The sequence below is a fragment of the Heloderma suspectum genome, chromosome 5 (assembly GCF_057233095.1).
Source record: "Heloderma suspectum isolate Gila_16-S chromosome 5, 16-S_ref, whole genome shotgun sequence".
Lineage (NCBI taxonomy): Eukaryota > Metazoa > Chordata > Lepidosauria > Squamata > Helodermatidae > Heloderma > Heloderma suspectum.
In genome coordinates, this window is record NC_139462.1 from 181,773,940 (window position 1) to 181,788,826 (window position 14,887).

At 40.8% G+C, this 14,887-nt stretch overlaps 1 protein-coding gene across 1 annotated transcript in view; it reads right to left on the reverse strand.

The window, feature by feature from the left end:
- The window catches only part of DNAH11 (dynein axonemal heavy chain 11), a 231,691-nt gene that overhangs the window by 124,847 nt on the left and 91,957 nt on the right, over positions 1 to 14,887 (reverse strand). The window contains exons 42-49 of the mRNA XM_084858589.1: positions 14,335 to 14,483; positions 12,105 to 12,255; positions 10,583 to 10,714; positions 9,760 to 9,933; positions 5,190 to 5,394; positions 1,764 to 1,929; positions 1,408 to 1,510; positions 50 to 289 (exon numbers count right to left, since the gene is read on the reverse strand). Coding sequence (XP_084714715.1) covers positions 50 to 289; positions 1,408 to 1,510; positions 1,764 to 1,929; positions 5,190 to 5,394; positions 9,760 to 9,933; positions 10,583 to 10,714; positions 12,105 to 12,255; positions 14,335 to 14,483 — 1,320 coding nt within the window. The remainder of the gene's footprint in view (positions 1 to 49; positions 290 to 1,407; positions 1,511 to 1,763; positions 1,930 to 5,189; positions 5,395 to 9,759; positions 9,934 to 10,582; positions 10,715 to 12,104; positions 12,256 to 14,334; positions 14,484 to 14,887) is intronic.

Here is a 14,887-nt window from a genome sequence, read left to right on the forward strand (position 1 = left end):
GTAGCTTTTATTTTATCTGTATGCCATTTGCAACACACATCACACAGACCTGGAAGATGTTGGAGAGGTCTCGAAGGTTGAAAATATAATGGAATTTAATAGCTGTGGGGAGAAAATTCTGAACCATTGTCTGGTGCAGCCATATTGCTGCTTGGATTATGGCAGGTGCATGTTTTAATGCTGATAGATTAAAGCCATGCTGCTGAAAATGGAAATCAAGGATCTTGCTATAGATGGTGTTTAGAGCATCAGTGGATGGAAAGTTCACTGCAAATACTGCAAAATGTCTCTAAAACATAAGGGAAATGAATATATTTTAGCATTTGTAATATAGTTATCCATGATAAACTGTGTGAACCGGTTTCTGAATCACTGAAGTCGGGAAGGCATAAGTATTCTCATTTCTTGACAATAACGCTTATACTGATTTGAAACATCTCATGATTTTTCAAATCAGTGTAAGAGCTATTGTCAAGGAACAGGTTTCCTATGTTGTTTTTTTGTACACCAACTCCACGTACAACAGAAAAGAAACCCAACTACAGCCTGCCCAGCCTCCACTAAATGAGAGTCCCTGAAAGACCACAAATGCCCGATCGCAAAACTTGCGTGTCGAATCGCTTTCTACAAGACAATGTCATTCTAGGCTCTTATCTAGGTGTATCAACAGACCCAACTCCTCTGTTATCACTTCCCAGTTTAAGAGTCTGGCACTACAGGATTCCAGACCAATTAAAACAAAAGCAGCACGGATGCAACTGCTTTACAGCAGTTGAAGCTGCTTTTTACAAGTGCACTGGACAATTCTATGTGAATAGGAGAAACCCAATGTGCCCATTGTGAAAATGCTACAGGGTAAAAAGGCTATGGGATATATCTAGGGAACTGTGTTATTTCTAGGTTTCAAAAAGCCTGATACGTAGATTAAGAATAGCCAGGAGTTGATAACAGAGACCTTAGATGTGCTGAAATGGAGACCATTCAGTATCTGCAGCACACATTTTATGGCATCACTGGAGAACTCCCACGGCAATATTTGGCTACAGTTCCAACATGGGGTTGAGGGCTGTATTCCAGCCCCTATTTACATCAGGGTTATGCAACCGGGAATAGGATGGCAAACTGATTTGTTTAGGATGTCCTCTTCAAACAGCATCCAGGCCAAGGAAGAGTGGCAGGTTTAATGCAGCTCTTTTGTCACAGAGTATAAACAAATGTTGCTTTGCACTCTAAAATGCTGACTTTACACAATAGCTGAAATCCAAATTAGTATTACTGGGGATTTTATGTGTGCAGTATAAATCATCTGCCAAGACTTCTGCAATGAGAGGCCTATCTTTAAGTAGCCTATATGTACTATAAACTAAACATATTTGGGTTACTATGATACAGTATTTGTAACCTTACCTGAAGTCGGGGGTTGATGGTAAAACTGCCTACAGTTGGATTCATACAGGCAACATACTGACAATTATGAATTTCTTTTACTGTTAATGTCTGTCTATCATACCTAAGAAGACAAAAATACTTTAAAATATTTATAATTAAACTAGAAATTATTATAGCTGCTGAAGCCTCTCAGGTGATAATGACACAGAACTCATTTGCACATGTAGTTGGTCTCAAGCAATAGCTTTACCACTCAGCTTCAATTAAAATATAAGCAAAGCCATAAATGATACTTAATCCATAGAAACCAGATTAACCATAGAAACAAATTAACACCATAAGGTCTTAATCCCAAAATAGAAAGCATCACTTACCAATGTCTGTAATCTATATGTTGCCGAATCAATGTGTGAGGCTGAACTGTTCCATAAACATCCACTTCTGGCATGTTCATATCATCGATAAAGTAAACCAATTTCTTGTTTCCCACTGGACCATAATTACGGCCAGCTTTTTTCTCCAAGGGTTTTTCAAGAATACCTGAGATGCATTACTATACATGATTACGGATTATCATGGGGAAATAGTGCAGAGGTGACTAACTAGACCGCATACAAACAACATAATTCAGGCACAGACATATAAAGGTATACAAGGATATGAAATGGTTACCTCCCACTTTGTAGGGCAGCACACTGTGGGGCTGTGCATCGGCCATAAGTTAAACAACTGGTTAGGTGGCCGTTTCCTGGAAATAAAGGGAGAGCTAGCGAAGTCTACCCCACTTACTGGGGACAGTATCAGAATGTCACTATGGCTTGACTCAGGCTTAACAGTGATTTAGTGGAGCCAGGGCTTGCAGGGTTGATGAGCAAGAATGATGAGCAAGAATGTCATCTGTCACTCCTCTCAGCCTTCCCTGGTCCCTCTGAGCTTAGCTGCAATTCTCACAATAGGTGGATTTTCTCAGGAATAGTATACTGTTGTGAGCCATCCCTGTTGTAGTGCAAAGAGTTTTGGGGTAGCTTGGTCTTGAATGGGTAATTAATTCACTTTACAGAAGACTTACAAAAGGCACATATATCACACACACACACAGAAAAGGATCTTTCATTGTTTACTCTCTTTGGGAACATGGCTATGGAAACTTTCATGATGAGCAACTGTATTGCAAATTTACCACACCAGCACTGAAGTTAACAGTGAAATCAGAGTTTAAGGATTGAAAACAGGTTGCAGGTAGGGATGTACAGACTGTGTAAAATCTGTTCCATCTGTGATTCACAGATTGTCAGGCACCTTTCATTCCACAGTCCGCCCATCAACGGAATCAGGGTTTTTTTTAGTTCTCAAATTTGCCCAAATGCACACATGTGAAATGTGCAAATTTCCCCAAAATGCACAAAATCCACCCAAATGTGCATTTTCACGCATTAGCCTATGGAGCAATGTGCATTTTGTCTGATTTTTTTTAATATGTATTTTTTGATGACGAAATTTGTGCAAAATTGGGGAAGTTAAGAAAACAGTCCACAAATTGGCGGAATCTGCCTGACAGGGGCAAAGCCAGTTTGCTGCAGAATCTGCTGGTTGGATTCATCAAAATCCTAACTCATTTGTTTCCATTGCAGATTTCTCCAACTTCCCTAGTTGCAGGATCATGCACATCTTCTCCTTCATGTGAATCACCCTGCCCCCTCATGGCCTTCATTTCACAGCTACATGTGACTATTGCTGACCTGTGTTATGAACTGGGTCTTCTAAACAAGACACTTTATCAATAACAAATACTATTATTAATTACTGTATACTCTTGCTGGGAAGAAGATTGATTATTGAAATTTACTTGTTACTAGTGACTAACCACTTTAAACAATGATCCAGCAGCTTCCCAGCACCAGCACAAGAAGTTCTGCTACAATCCTACCCTTTAGGTTCCAGCGCTAATTTTGTAATGCCCTATGCAAGCCCCAGTGAAATGAACATTTTTGCAGCAGCAATGTTTGATGGATTGTACCGCAAGTTAATCTAGAATTTAAGATTTTCTTGCATCTTAACATTTATTCTTACACTCCTTAATGGAACAACCATCAAATATATTTATTTACTAATCACTTGAAAATTGCAGCAGGTACTTTATTAACTATTTTCCTTAAGGTCTACTAAACGTGAATATTCTTCTCCCTCCTCTCTCTCTGTCTCTCAACCTCCTCTGCCTCACACACAAATATGTCACAGAAAACAACCTCTGAATGAAATCAGGGAAAAGATTTCCTTACTTAGGAACATTTCATAAGCTCTATTCAGAGTTATCGTTGTCCTAATACTAAAATTGGGTACATGATGTTTTAATACATAGCATACTTATTGTGCGGTAATAATCTTATTAAAACAGCAGGCAAACCAAGCAAGTTCACTGACCTTACTGGCAGGTTTTAAAGACTTACGGCTTGAATTATAGTTCTCAAAAATGCTATTAACTGGTTTGCATTGCTTGCTGCTGCAATGTTTTTTAGCTATGCCCCATGGGTATAATATGAGGAATAATACAATATTTGAGAAGCATTCTAAACTTATAGATGAAATGTGTGAGGGCATTGTTGTTGTTCAGTCGTTCAGTTGTGTCCAACTCTTTGAGACCCCATGGATACACCATATCTGTGTTAATAAAACACATTCTTAACTTTCTGCCTCTGAAGTTAAAGCATTGCAATCGTTGCTAAAGAGGAGTTTGGAGGAATAAAATAGGCATGTAATTGTATATATTTTAATGAATCTTTCATTAACTAACACAAGTTGATTAACTGAATGTATTCAAATGTAAACATGTGCAAAGAAAGTATAGGTACAATTCACACACACACACACACACACACACACACGGCCGCCCCGCCACCAAAAAAGAGGGATCAGTGTCATTCCAGGGGCAGCTCCCAGAGTCCCTTGCAACCAGTACAGCCACTTACTAATGACAACAATATCCCACACTGATTGCAGGGGATATTGATAGCCAGCATACCCTAACCCATTCATCATGCCATGGATCTTCAAATGGCACTATTAAATAAGAAACTGACTCACACTCTATAAGAGACTGTGTTCTGGGGCTGGATCCAGACCAAAAGTGTGCAGCTCTACCCCCTTACCTGCTGATGAGCTTTCACATGAAGGGGGATCCTGTGCCTCCTCTCAACATGCCACTATCATGTGGAAGCAGTGGGAGACAGCAGAGTTGAAGCCTATGTGATTATTAATTAGCTGCAATGCAATGCGATACCTGCTGCAAACTAGACTCCAGTCAGCTCTGTTCCACAGCCATGGCTTGTCAAGGCTGAACTTTGGTTTGACTTATATAAGGTGGGTTGTTATGTCCTTAACTGTTTATAGCAACTTTAAGGGCTTCATCATACAGAAGCAGCCCATCAGACAAATAGTCCGCTGGAATGTTTTCCTGGGTGAGACCATTAACATTATTTGAACTAGCCCAAGGACTTGATCTTGCAAAAGATGTGCTCATTTCCATGTGGATTATGCAGGACTAATTCTATGTGGAGGTGGCAGAATGGTAGCCTATACACTTATGACCCTTGCATAATTATCACCCTTTATTAACAATGTGGTCCTTTATTTATGTTATGTTATGGAAGCAAAAGAAAATTGACCTAATTTAATTATTCAGAGTTATCTATTTCTATATTACAATGAGTTGTAATATTCCTTTTCTTTTAATTATGATTATTTCTCAATAAGTTTATTTTAACCAGATTTCTTCATGCAATGACAACAGCGGAGGAACCTACTTTGTAGTGCTGCTGATGTGGTGTAGTAGTTGAAGGGAACTTTGGACACGAGAAAATCCTCAGAGAGGCCAGCAAGGCATTCTCCAATAAATACTGTTTTTCCTACTCCAGCATTTCCAACAAGCATCACAGGTTTGCCTTTCTCCAAGAGCAAATCAGTAAAGTATCTGAGACATGTGGTCTCAGATGTGTGAACAAGGACTCCCTAAGGCATCAAAAGAAAACCAAAGCATTTAGGTTAATATGATTTATGTTAACGTGTCATGGAAATTACTTTTTATTTGAAAATGGCTCATTCTACATTGATGCATATGCAAGTAAAGGGGAAATTCTAAGCAATTGTCCTCATCCAGTAATTTGCCATGCCCATAAACACTCTGATATGTGCATGAAACATTTCAACATGCAAGGACAATTGCATTCATTTCAACAGAGAGAGTAGCTAAGTGCATTACTCTGAGTGTGCAAAATTATATTTGGGCAATAGTAGCATAAAAAGTTATGGAAAAGAGCTATTATGTTCTCCCTAAGCATCAAGACAATACCCCTTGCTTAACCCTGTGGAAAATATCATCCAATATATGGCCACATGCAGCATGGAACTACTTTTAGTAGAACAGCACCAAAGGCTGGGAAATCAATCTAAGACAGGTTGTATGCTACAACTGTTATAATCATGCTTATGTCCTCAGCCATATGTTTCAATGATTGCTATCTGAAAAAGTCACAGTCTTCACAAGTGAGAATAATAAAGTCACACCTTTGCTTCTTCTTAGAATACAAGCCTTTTACCAAACTACACTATGGGGCAGTTCATATATAATGACAGCCCATGACTTAAACAAACCATGGGCTGCTGGGGATGAGTGCAAGAGAATGGGCATGTTCCCTGCAGTGTGCCAGCCACTTCCGCTTTTAATCAACAACCTATGATGGGCTTGTTTGTAGGTTGTTGAGCATGACATGTGAACCTAGACTGATTGGTTGTTTGGGAGCGAAACAACCCGGCAGTTAATGCAACAACAAACCAGGGGCTAAACAACCCATCAGTCCAGGTTCACATGGCATGTTCAACAACCACAAACGAGCTGATTGTAGAATGCCGAGTAAAAGTGGAAGTAGAAGGCATGTGGGAGACAGCACACTTGTTCTCTCCCATTTGTGCACAACAACTCATGGATTGCTGTTAGGTGCATGCCAAGTCACTGTAACGTATGTAGTTTGATTTTTGCAAAAATGTAAACACAAGCCTGTGTTGAAGAACTATACCATTATGGCTGATGACAATTCACATTGGTTGCACCAAGACGTAATGAAAAACAATGGTTTATCATTACAGGAATGACCCTAAGCAAGCCTTGGGCTTGTGTACTCCCCTCACTTTTGCTCTGCTGTAGCCATAAGGAAGACACCAGAAGCTTTACGTTCCATTTTCAATTAATCACAGTGTAACGTTCCATCTGAATCCTAAATTGTAACTTAACTATGTTTTACAGGCACAAGCCAGGGTCATAAGCCACAGTTTGAACTTGGCTTGTTTCAGTAAACTAGAATTAAGACTAACCACAGTTTATGAGGGTTCATAAATTTTGGCTGTGTTCAGATGCACACTAGGTAGGGAAGGGTGGTTAGGCTAACTGTGGTGCAAGGTGGTTACCACTAGCCACTGCGAGTGCTACTGCCACACATGCAGGTAACCATGTTCCAGAACATGGTTAGACTAACCATTCTCTAACTCCCCTCCATCCCACAGGAACCCACAGTCCTCCAAATGGGCAGCCATGCATTCCAGTGTCCTTTGTGCTGCCAGCCATTTTGGTGCTTGGTGCTGCTGGCCATTTTGGTACTCAGCAGTTCAGCAGCCTGCTGCTCCCTGTGCTGCAGCACATGGCCCCTAGGCATGTCCCACAGCATGGACTCACATGGTCTGAGATCTGTCTTTTCCATTCTGGAGGCCTATAATCATCACTCTCCGCTGTAATCTGCAGCCCGATACATGTCAGGGTGGAAACTGAGCCCATAGAGCCCCAGAGCAGTTCTGATTCTGAGGAGAAACTGCAATCCGTGGGAGAGGAGCCACCTCATCCCTCACTGGCACAGCAGCTGGCAGAGATTCCTCTTGCCAGCATTCCTGAGTTAGATAGTGATCCCAGCAGTGAGAAAGTGCGGGAACGAGGCTTGCTAGATGCTCGACGCAGACGCAGAGTGCGACGAGCGATGGAGGGCGAGGAAAAGAGGCATAGCGCCCGTTTGGCATGCAAGCAACGGCCGCCTCCCATGGACCCAAGGGAAAGAGGGAGGATCTCTCCCTAGCCCATAAGTTCTGGGTCTTTAAGTGACTCTCTTTCAAATGGGGATCAACTGCCTATTCGAAGCTTAGGCCACTCTGCTGTTCCTTGCTTTAGTCGCTGGTGATTAGCATCTGAAAGAGTCATTAAGTTGTAAAAGGATTAAAGCTTTGAAAAGAATCCTTTCATCTGTGTCTTGAGTTGTCTATTGGAGTCTACTGAAAGAGGCCGCCAGGGCGCTCCTGACAATACACAGCACATTCAAGCATCCCCTGCATGCAAACGGACATGGGTGGCCATCAAGAATCAGCTTCTGTTGCTTCCACCGGCCATTTATGCCACTTCAGGTGCAATACCGGAGTCCATGCTGCCTCTGCAGTTGCATTGTAATAGGCGCCATCACACATGGTGGCGCCTGGCCATGCCCATAGCGTGCCCGGGCACAAGTGGCTGCGAGCCACAGCTCTGTGCTCACTTCTCTGCTGGTGTGCAGTGGGCTGTTGCCAGGGGTGGCGCATCAGTGGGCCCAAGGCAGCCACGGCATTTGCTGCTAGGTAGATCTTGGCCATAGAGATCTGCCACTCAGGCATGAGTGGCTACTCCTTCTGTGACCACTCTTGACACGGAGCTCTATGACAGCTGTTGATTAACCAAAGAGGCTGTTCGGACATCATGCTAAGCCATGGTACAGCCCACTAACCATCTTGCAGCAGGTGGTTAGTGAGCGTGGTTAGTCTGTGATTACTAGACCACCATGGTTGGGAAAAATGCCATTCAGACATCACGCTAAGCCATCATGGTTAGCTCAGAAACACTAACCATCATGATTTAGTGTGATGTCTGAACAGGCCCAATGCTAAACTGCAGTTAGTTAAAAATGAAAGTAAACGGTTTGCCAAAATGCATTCCTGTAACAATAAAATCACAGTTTCTTGTTACATCTGAACACAACCAGTGTGCTGTGTAGTTTGCACAGCTGAACTGAAAGTTCCTTTGAGAACTTTTTTGGCTCAAACCTGGGGCTTTGGGGAATTTTCACAAAACCCTTTTCGTAGCCGCCACTTGCTTGTGTGATCCTGACAGTGGCATTTACATTCCCCCTGCTGCCCAACACCATTTCCGCAACGCTACCTAAAGGATGCCAGACTGGGAGGGTATCACTCTCACTGGATTCCATGTCATTGTCATGAAACCAAAACAGTGCATAGACAGGAGCAGGAAGTAATGCTTCCTGCCTTCAGGCTAGTGTCTTCTGGCTAGGGAGCACTGAGGAAACAGTGCTTGGTTTCAATGGAGAGCATAAATACCATTGGCAGTAAGTAGGATAAACATTTCACCCCCCTTGATGTCCTGCCACAATGAGCAAAATCCCCCCACCCACTGCACAGCTTGTAAATGCAGCAGCAAAGTTGGGGAGGGGACATTTCAGCTCAGCCCATAATCCTAACAGGATAGGTAGCCGCCTCCGAACTTGGAGGCAACCACCTATCCGATGCAGGGCAGGAGAAGCACGGAGGAGATCGTCCCCTCCATGCTTCAGCTGCCCTGCATTTCTGGCTAGAGAGCCAATTTTGGCTCCACCTTCCCACGGCTAGACAGCCAATTTTGCACTTGCGCACACACACACACACAGAGAGACAGATCATTCTTGGCAGTGGCCTGAATGGATAACTTGCAAAAGACTTTTGAAATTGAGCGGAGTGTAACAAGAAATTGGGCCAAAGACCACAAGCTCTGTTGACAATACTGAGCTCAATTTTGGCTGTCTAGCCGCGGGAAGGTGGAGTGGGGGAAGCAGCTGCCGAACAACACATTGGATGTGTTGTACCTGCATTTCTGCTTTCCCTGCCCCGGAACGCCCCCCGGAACACTCCATTTTTGCAGGGCCATTCCGCGCTGCCTACAAGGCAGCACAGGAGCGGGGGGAAGGTCATTTCCCAGAAACCAACATATCGTATGGCCATCTAGCTGCTGACTAGCGGCCATAGGATTGCACCCTAAGGGTATGAATTTGCTGGATCCTGTGTAAAGAATTAAAATTAAGCTTTGTAAACGAGCTCCCACCAAGTATATTTTATCAGTTAGTCTCCATTTCCAGTTATCAGGTACAATAGCATAGCATACAATACCATAAAATAATATTATTTTCAAAAAATAGATTTTAAAAGAGGGGAAAGAACAATGAAAACATTTGAGGATAAAATGCAAAGCTACATATATCCACTTTATATACATACATACATATATATATACACACACACACGTATATAGAAGTGTATTACCTGCAAGGGTGTATCTGGATCCATGCCAAAACTGATAATTTTATCACTCCAGGGAAAGAATTTCTTAGTTTTGGGGTCAAGATAATAATCAAAAATTGTACCATGGGATGGAAACTTCACAGCTTTCATTTCTTTCAGCCACCAGCGGCTGAATTCAGCTTGATAATCGGAAAGCTAGAAAATATTAAATGAGGTCTTAGTTTATTATAAGTACCCTTTCATTATATAAAGATATATCTTAAACTACTCAGTCTACACACTGTGCTGTGGGAACATATGTAGTACACTTCATAGTTACATATAAGCTTGCAAAATCATTCAAATTACATAAAATTAAGAGCAAATTTATTAATACAAGTAATACAGGTGAATATTTCCACCGAAGAGAAAGAATCCTCCTTTCAAAGTCCAATCATGGTACCAAAAATCTTAAGCAAAGAAAGTTCATAGATACTGCTTTTCTTACATCCCTTTTGTAATTATTTTACTGGCCAAGAACATTTGCCCAAGTGATTAAGAAAAATGTACTGAACATCCCAAACATTCTACTAACAATTTTTGGGAAGGTTGGCTAGGACATAAGCATTACTTGTTTTCTGATGCTTGCATATTTCATACCTATTTTTTTTCACCTTGAGTGAAAAAAAGGGGATGGTATACTTACATAAGTACTATCATATATACCTGGTTCACACGAAAGGACAACCCAGATTATAGATTGAGTATGGGTTGTCATTGAATTGTGCAGAGATCTCAGAGAACAAATTGTTTATCTGAATACACCCACACGCTACTGGGTTTAAGTCAACTGCTTTCTGCCTACCTGATCTTGAAAGAGGGCCCCACCAAATGCCCACACACAGGCAAAGGCAAAATATAACTCATACAACTCCCTAGGACCATCCAGGGGCACATTTTCAGGGATCAGTAAGCAGTCGAGGAGAGAACAAAGGGTCTATAAAAAAGAACAGCATCAAAAAGAAAACATGAAATATATTTTGGAATTTTTGCTGATTACAGAAATAGGAACATAAGAAGCTGCCTTATACCCAGTCTTACCACTGGTCCATTGAGCTCAGTATTGTCAACAGAGCTTGTGGTCTTTGGCCCAATTTCTTGTTACACTCCGCTCAATTTCAAAAGTCTTTTGAAAGTTATCCATTCAGGCCACTGCCAAGAATGATCTGTGTGTGTGTGTGTGTGTGTGTGTGTGCGCGCACGCGCGTGTATACACACACACACATGCACACACACAGAGGGTAGTCTGAATCCTAAAATTTTGGTACTACAAAAAAGCAGCTTAAATGACCCGATGAAGGTCACAAAGGACATTTGTGACACAAAATAATACCATTTAGGCACACCCCATTACTGAGAAGGGCAAAGCCATCATTGACCTGACCTTAGCAATAGAACAAACATCTTTTTTTCTTTCACCATCTATAAAGAACAGGAAGCTGGCATGTCATCTTTTCTGAAAACTGAAGTCTCACTTCTTGCTTTTTAAGCAAAGCAAAATATTTAAGAAAATTTTCAGAAAAAGAAAAAAATCTCTCAATTTGGCTAAAATAGTAACAACTTTTAGGTAAAATTAGAAGAAAAATGTATGCAGCTTAGGTGACATTTACTTTGGTAGACAGTACCAAGTATGCTGTACAAAGAATGCAATGCATCCTTTCAGACTGTAATCCTAGTATACACTCATCAGTACTGTTTATTAATGCAGTGAAGGATGTAAGAAACCCCTGGGAGTGGTCTTAGGTCCAACTCTCCAGGATCTCAGAGATCTTCAAACCCCTGCTCTCTAAGGCTCTCAGATAAGCTGTCTGAGGTGCTTTTTATTTAGGGCACAATTCTATGCATGTATAGATTGAAAAAAGTCCTACAATTCCCAGCATTCCACAGCCAGCCATGCTGTAGGAATTGCAGGACTTTTTTTCCCATCTAAACATGCATAGGATTGTGTCTTTATTTGTTTTTATGTTTGAATTATAATTCTACATTATATCTGTATTTTAGCTGTCTTGAGCACCATTTTTAGTGGAAAGGCAGATTATAAATGTAATAAACCAATAAATAAGACCTCCTTTGGTGTATCAGACTCAAGGAGAAGATACCTGTTCCTAAGTGTTTGCTGTGGATATATAGATGGAGGCAACTTAAATTTGGTGAAGGAAATACAGAAATTATATTACCAAAACATCTGCCACAGACAGCTATTTTCACATATGTTCACCTGTAGAAGCTCCAGGATTATTCATTTGAAGTCTTTTATTATGTATGTGTTATTTGTAACAACAACATCAACAACAACAACAGCAACAACTGTATGATTGAAGTCATACCTGCACCATGCTGTTCTCTGGGATGGGAGTGATAGTTTTACAATTTGTTCTGAGCTGATCCAAGCATGGAGGAACATATTTATCAAAGAGAATAGTCAGATTGGCTTTTTCAGATTGGTGACTCCTTGTTTCTATCCAGCTTGCAACATATCTGAAAAAGAAAATCACAATGATTTCTGCAAAGACCTGCTTGATCAAAGCAAAGGTGTATAGTTGCTCTTCCTTCAGTGCTGGGAAGCATTAGAGGTAGCTGTCTGACTGTCTTAGAAAGGCACAACATGCACAGATGTTGGCTCAAGCAGTAATATGCCTGGGCCAACAGCACCATGCAAATCTTCACCTCTGAGCTGTCAGTTGCTAGGGGCCCAGTGAGATTAAGTCAGGGCTGAATGTGTCCTGTGGGATTATCTTTGCATTAGAATATCATTACGGGCCAATTACTGATTTGCAGTAATACTGGAAAGCGACTAGAGAAAAATCCCAGGAAACAGACTGCATTTGTTAAAAATAGTTATTTATTTGATTTATTAAAATATTTGTAGAGCTGCCTTTCAATTAAAAGTCTCCAAAGTGGCTAACAATACATATTAACAACAGTATAGAACACCCTAGAAACTTATTAGCAGCAACACTGATCACAGCAGGAGAAACAAAAACAACAATCACTGTTCAGGACAATGATCTAAAAGCCCTTCAAATAAGGGTTGCCTTGGCCTGGTGTCTAAACGCCAATAAGGAGTAAGGTGAATTCCCCTCAGATGAGAGTGTCACAACTGCTGTGGGCAACACCACAAAATGCATAATCAGTGGATTGCCACTTTGGCATCTACCTGTCATGTCCCTGGATCTTAGGCAGCAAAAACTTTTGTTTCGTGTCTATTGGACACTACAGCATCTCTTTAATAGAGATTAATTATTAATTCAATTTAATTCGGCTAATTGCTGGTGGTGCAATATGGCCAATGCTTCTTTTAAACATCTGTTTTGGCAATGTCCAGTAGTTGCTTCTTTTTGGAAGGAGGTTATTACAAAGATAAATTTTGTACTGGAAAAGTCTTTAATATTCACTGATGCACATGCTCTTTTAAATTATTTACCTGCTTTATGGAAATTAACAAATGGCCAGTGTAAATGAATTCTCTGCACCCTTGTGACAGCTAAAAGAATGATATTACAACATTGAAAGGATAAACACTCACCTCCTATAATGAAATGGTTTGAGGACCTTATAATGCTTTCAGTATCTGAATGGATGGCATATAGTCACCATCTTCAAATGGATACTTATTTGGATATTTGGTCTGCTTTTGCTGAAGCCTATGTATAATTGCTAGAAAGCTGTATGCATTTCATATGTGTTCATTGTTATGGATATATACAAATCCATGTACATATATTAAAAAATGGGAAACACTTTTAAAAATGTAAATAGGTTTGTGAGTGCCCGTTGGCGCCATGTTGGGGACCCTTCATGAGTGCTGTTGGAAGTGCCCGTGGGTGCCGCCTTGTAGACCTCTGTTATATTGAGTCAACCTTGACAGGCAATATGTGTTGAACAGAGCTGACTGGAGTCAAGTTTGCAACAGGCATCAAGTTCAATTCCACAGGAAATTAATAACAATAATTACAAGTAGGAGTCCAATATGAATACATAGGTTGCATGTGGACATGATGATAACCATATTTTATCATGACAGGAATAAGCCTAGTCTCATGACAAGCTCATATGCTCCCCCTCCCCTTCTGCTATGGCCATGAGGAGTTCAGAAGCTTTTGAACCAATTTTTGATTAAATTCAGCTTGCTGTGTCATCTGAACCTGGTAACTGTGGTTAATCTTAGCTAGATCAACCACAGTTTATTGAATGATGAACTAAACAGCAGTTAATAAAAAATGGAAATGAAAGGTTCTGATCTCCTCATGGCCATGCCGGAAGAGAGGGGAAGGTGAGCATGTGAGCTTTGGGCGAGGTTAGCCTTGTTCCAGTCTTAATAAACCATGGATTATGGTAACATCCAAATGCAGCCATAATTGGACTGGTCCCCACAAAGAGTGAGTATTGATAATAGATCTATGCTTACAGCAACAACATGTCTTGAGTAATGAAAAGTTCCAGTTATTGTGAAGCTTAATAATAAATACCACCAGAGGCTACCCACAAAGTTGATGGCAGAATGTCACTACTCCCTTTGATTTTCTATTAACATTTTTTAAAAGAGAAAGAACTTACGGATTCCAACCAAGGTCCTGTGGGTTTACGTACAAAATACCTGCTCTAGACACTGTAGCAGGAGTGGCTGTTTTTAAATGATGTATCTCAAACAGCAGTCTCATTGACGGAGTCAGAGGAACCCGTTCATTGCTGGCAAGAGTCAGCACCTAGCCATTCGCAGAACAGAATCATGTTACTCTATCAATAAAATCCATTACATACAATCTGATAGCTGAGTCTTGTGGCACCTTAAAGACTAACACATTTATTCTGGCATATCTTTTGTGGACACCGTTCATTCCATGAGATCCATTTGATGAAGTGGACAGTGCCCATGAGAACTTATGCCAGAATTTGCTAGTCTTTAAGGCGCCACAACATTCTTTGTGGTTCAATCTCATAATGAATCAGAAAACTGCTATCTTGAAAAGATCTGTTCATATTTTAAAATGCATCTTAAATTAAATACACCTTGAGTTTCAGAAGGGCTATTCTACATTTTGGAACACCAAAGCCACAATTTATATATAATGAAGGCTCTAGAGGTGGAGGGACACCAGATAAGCTTATG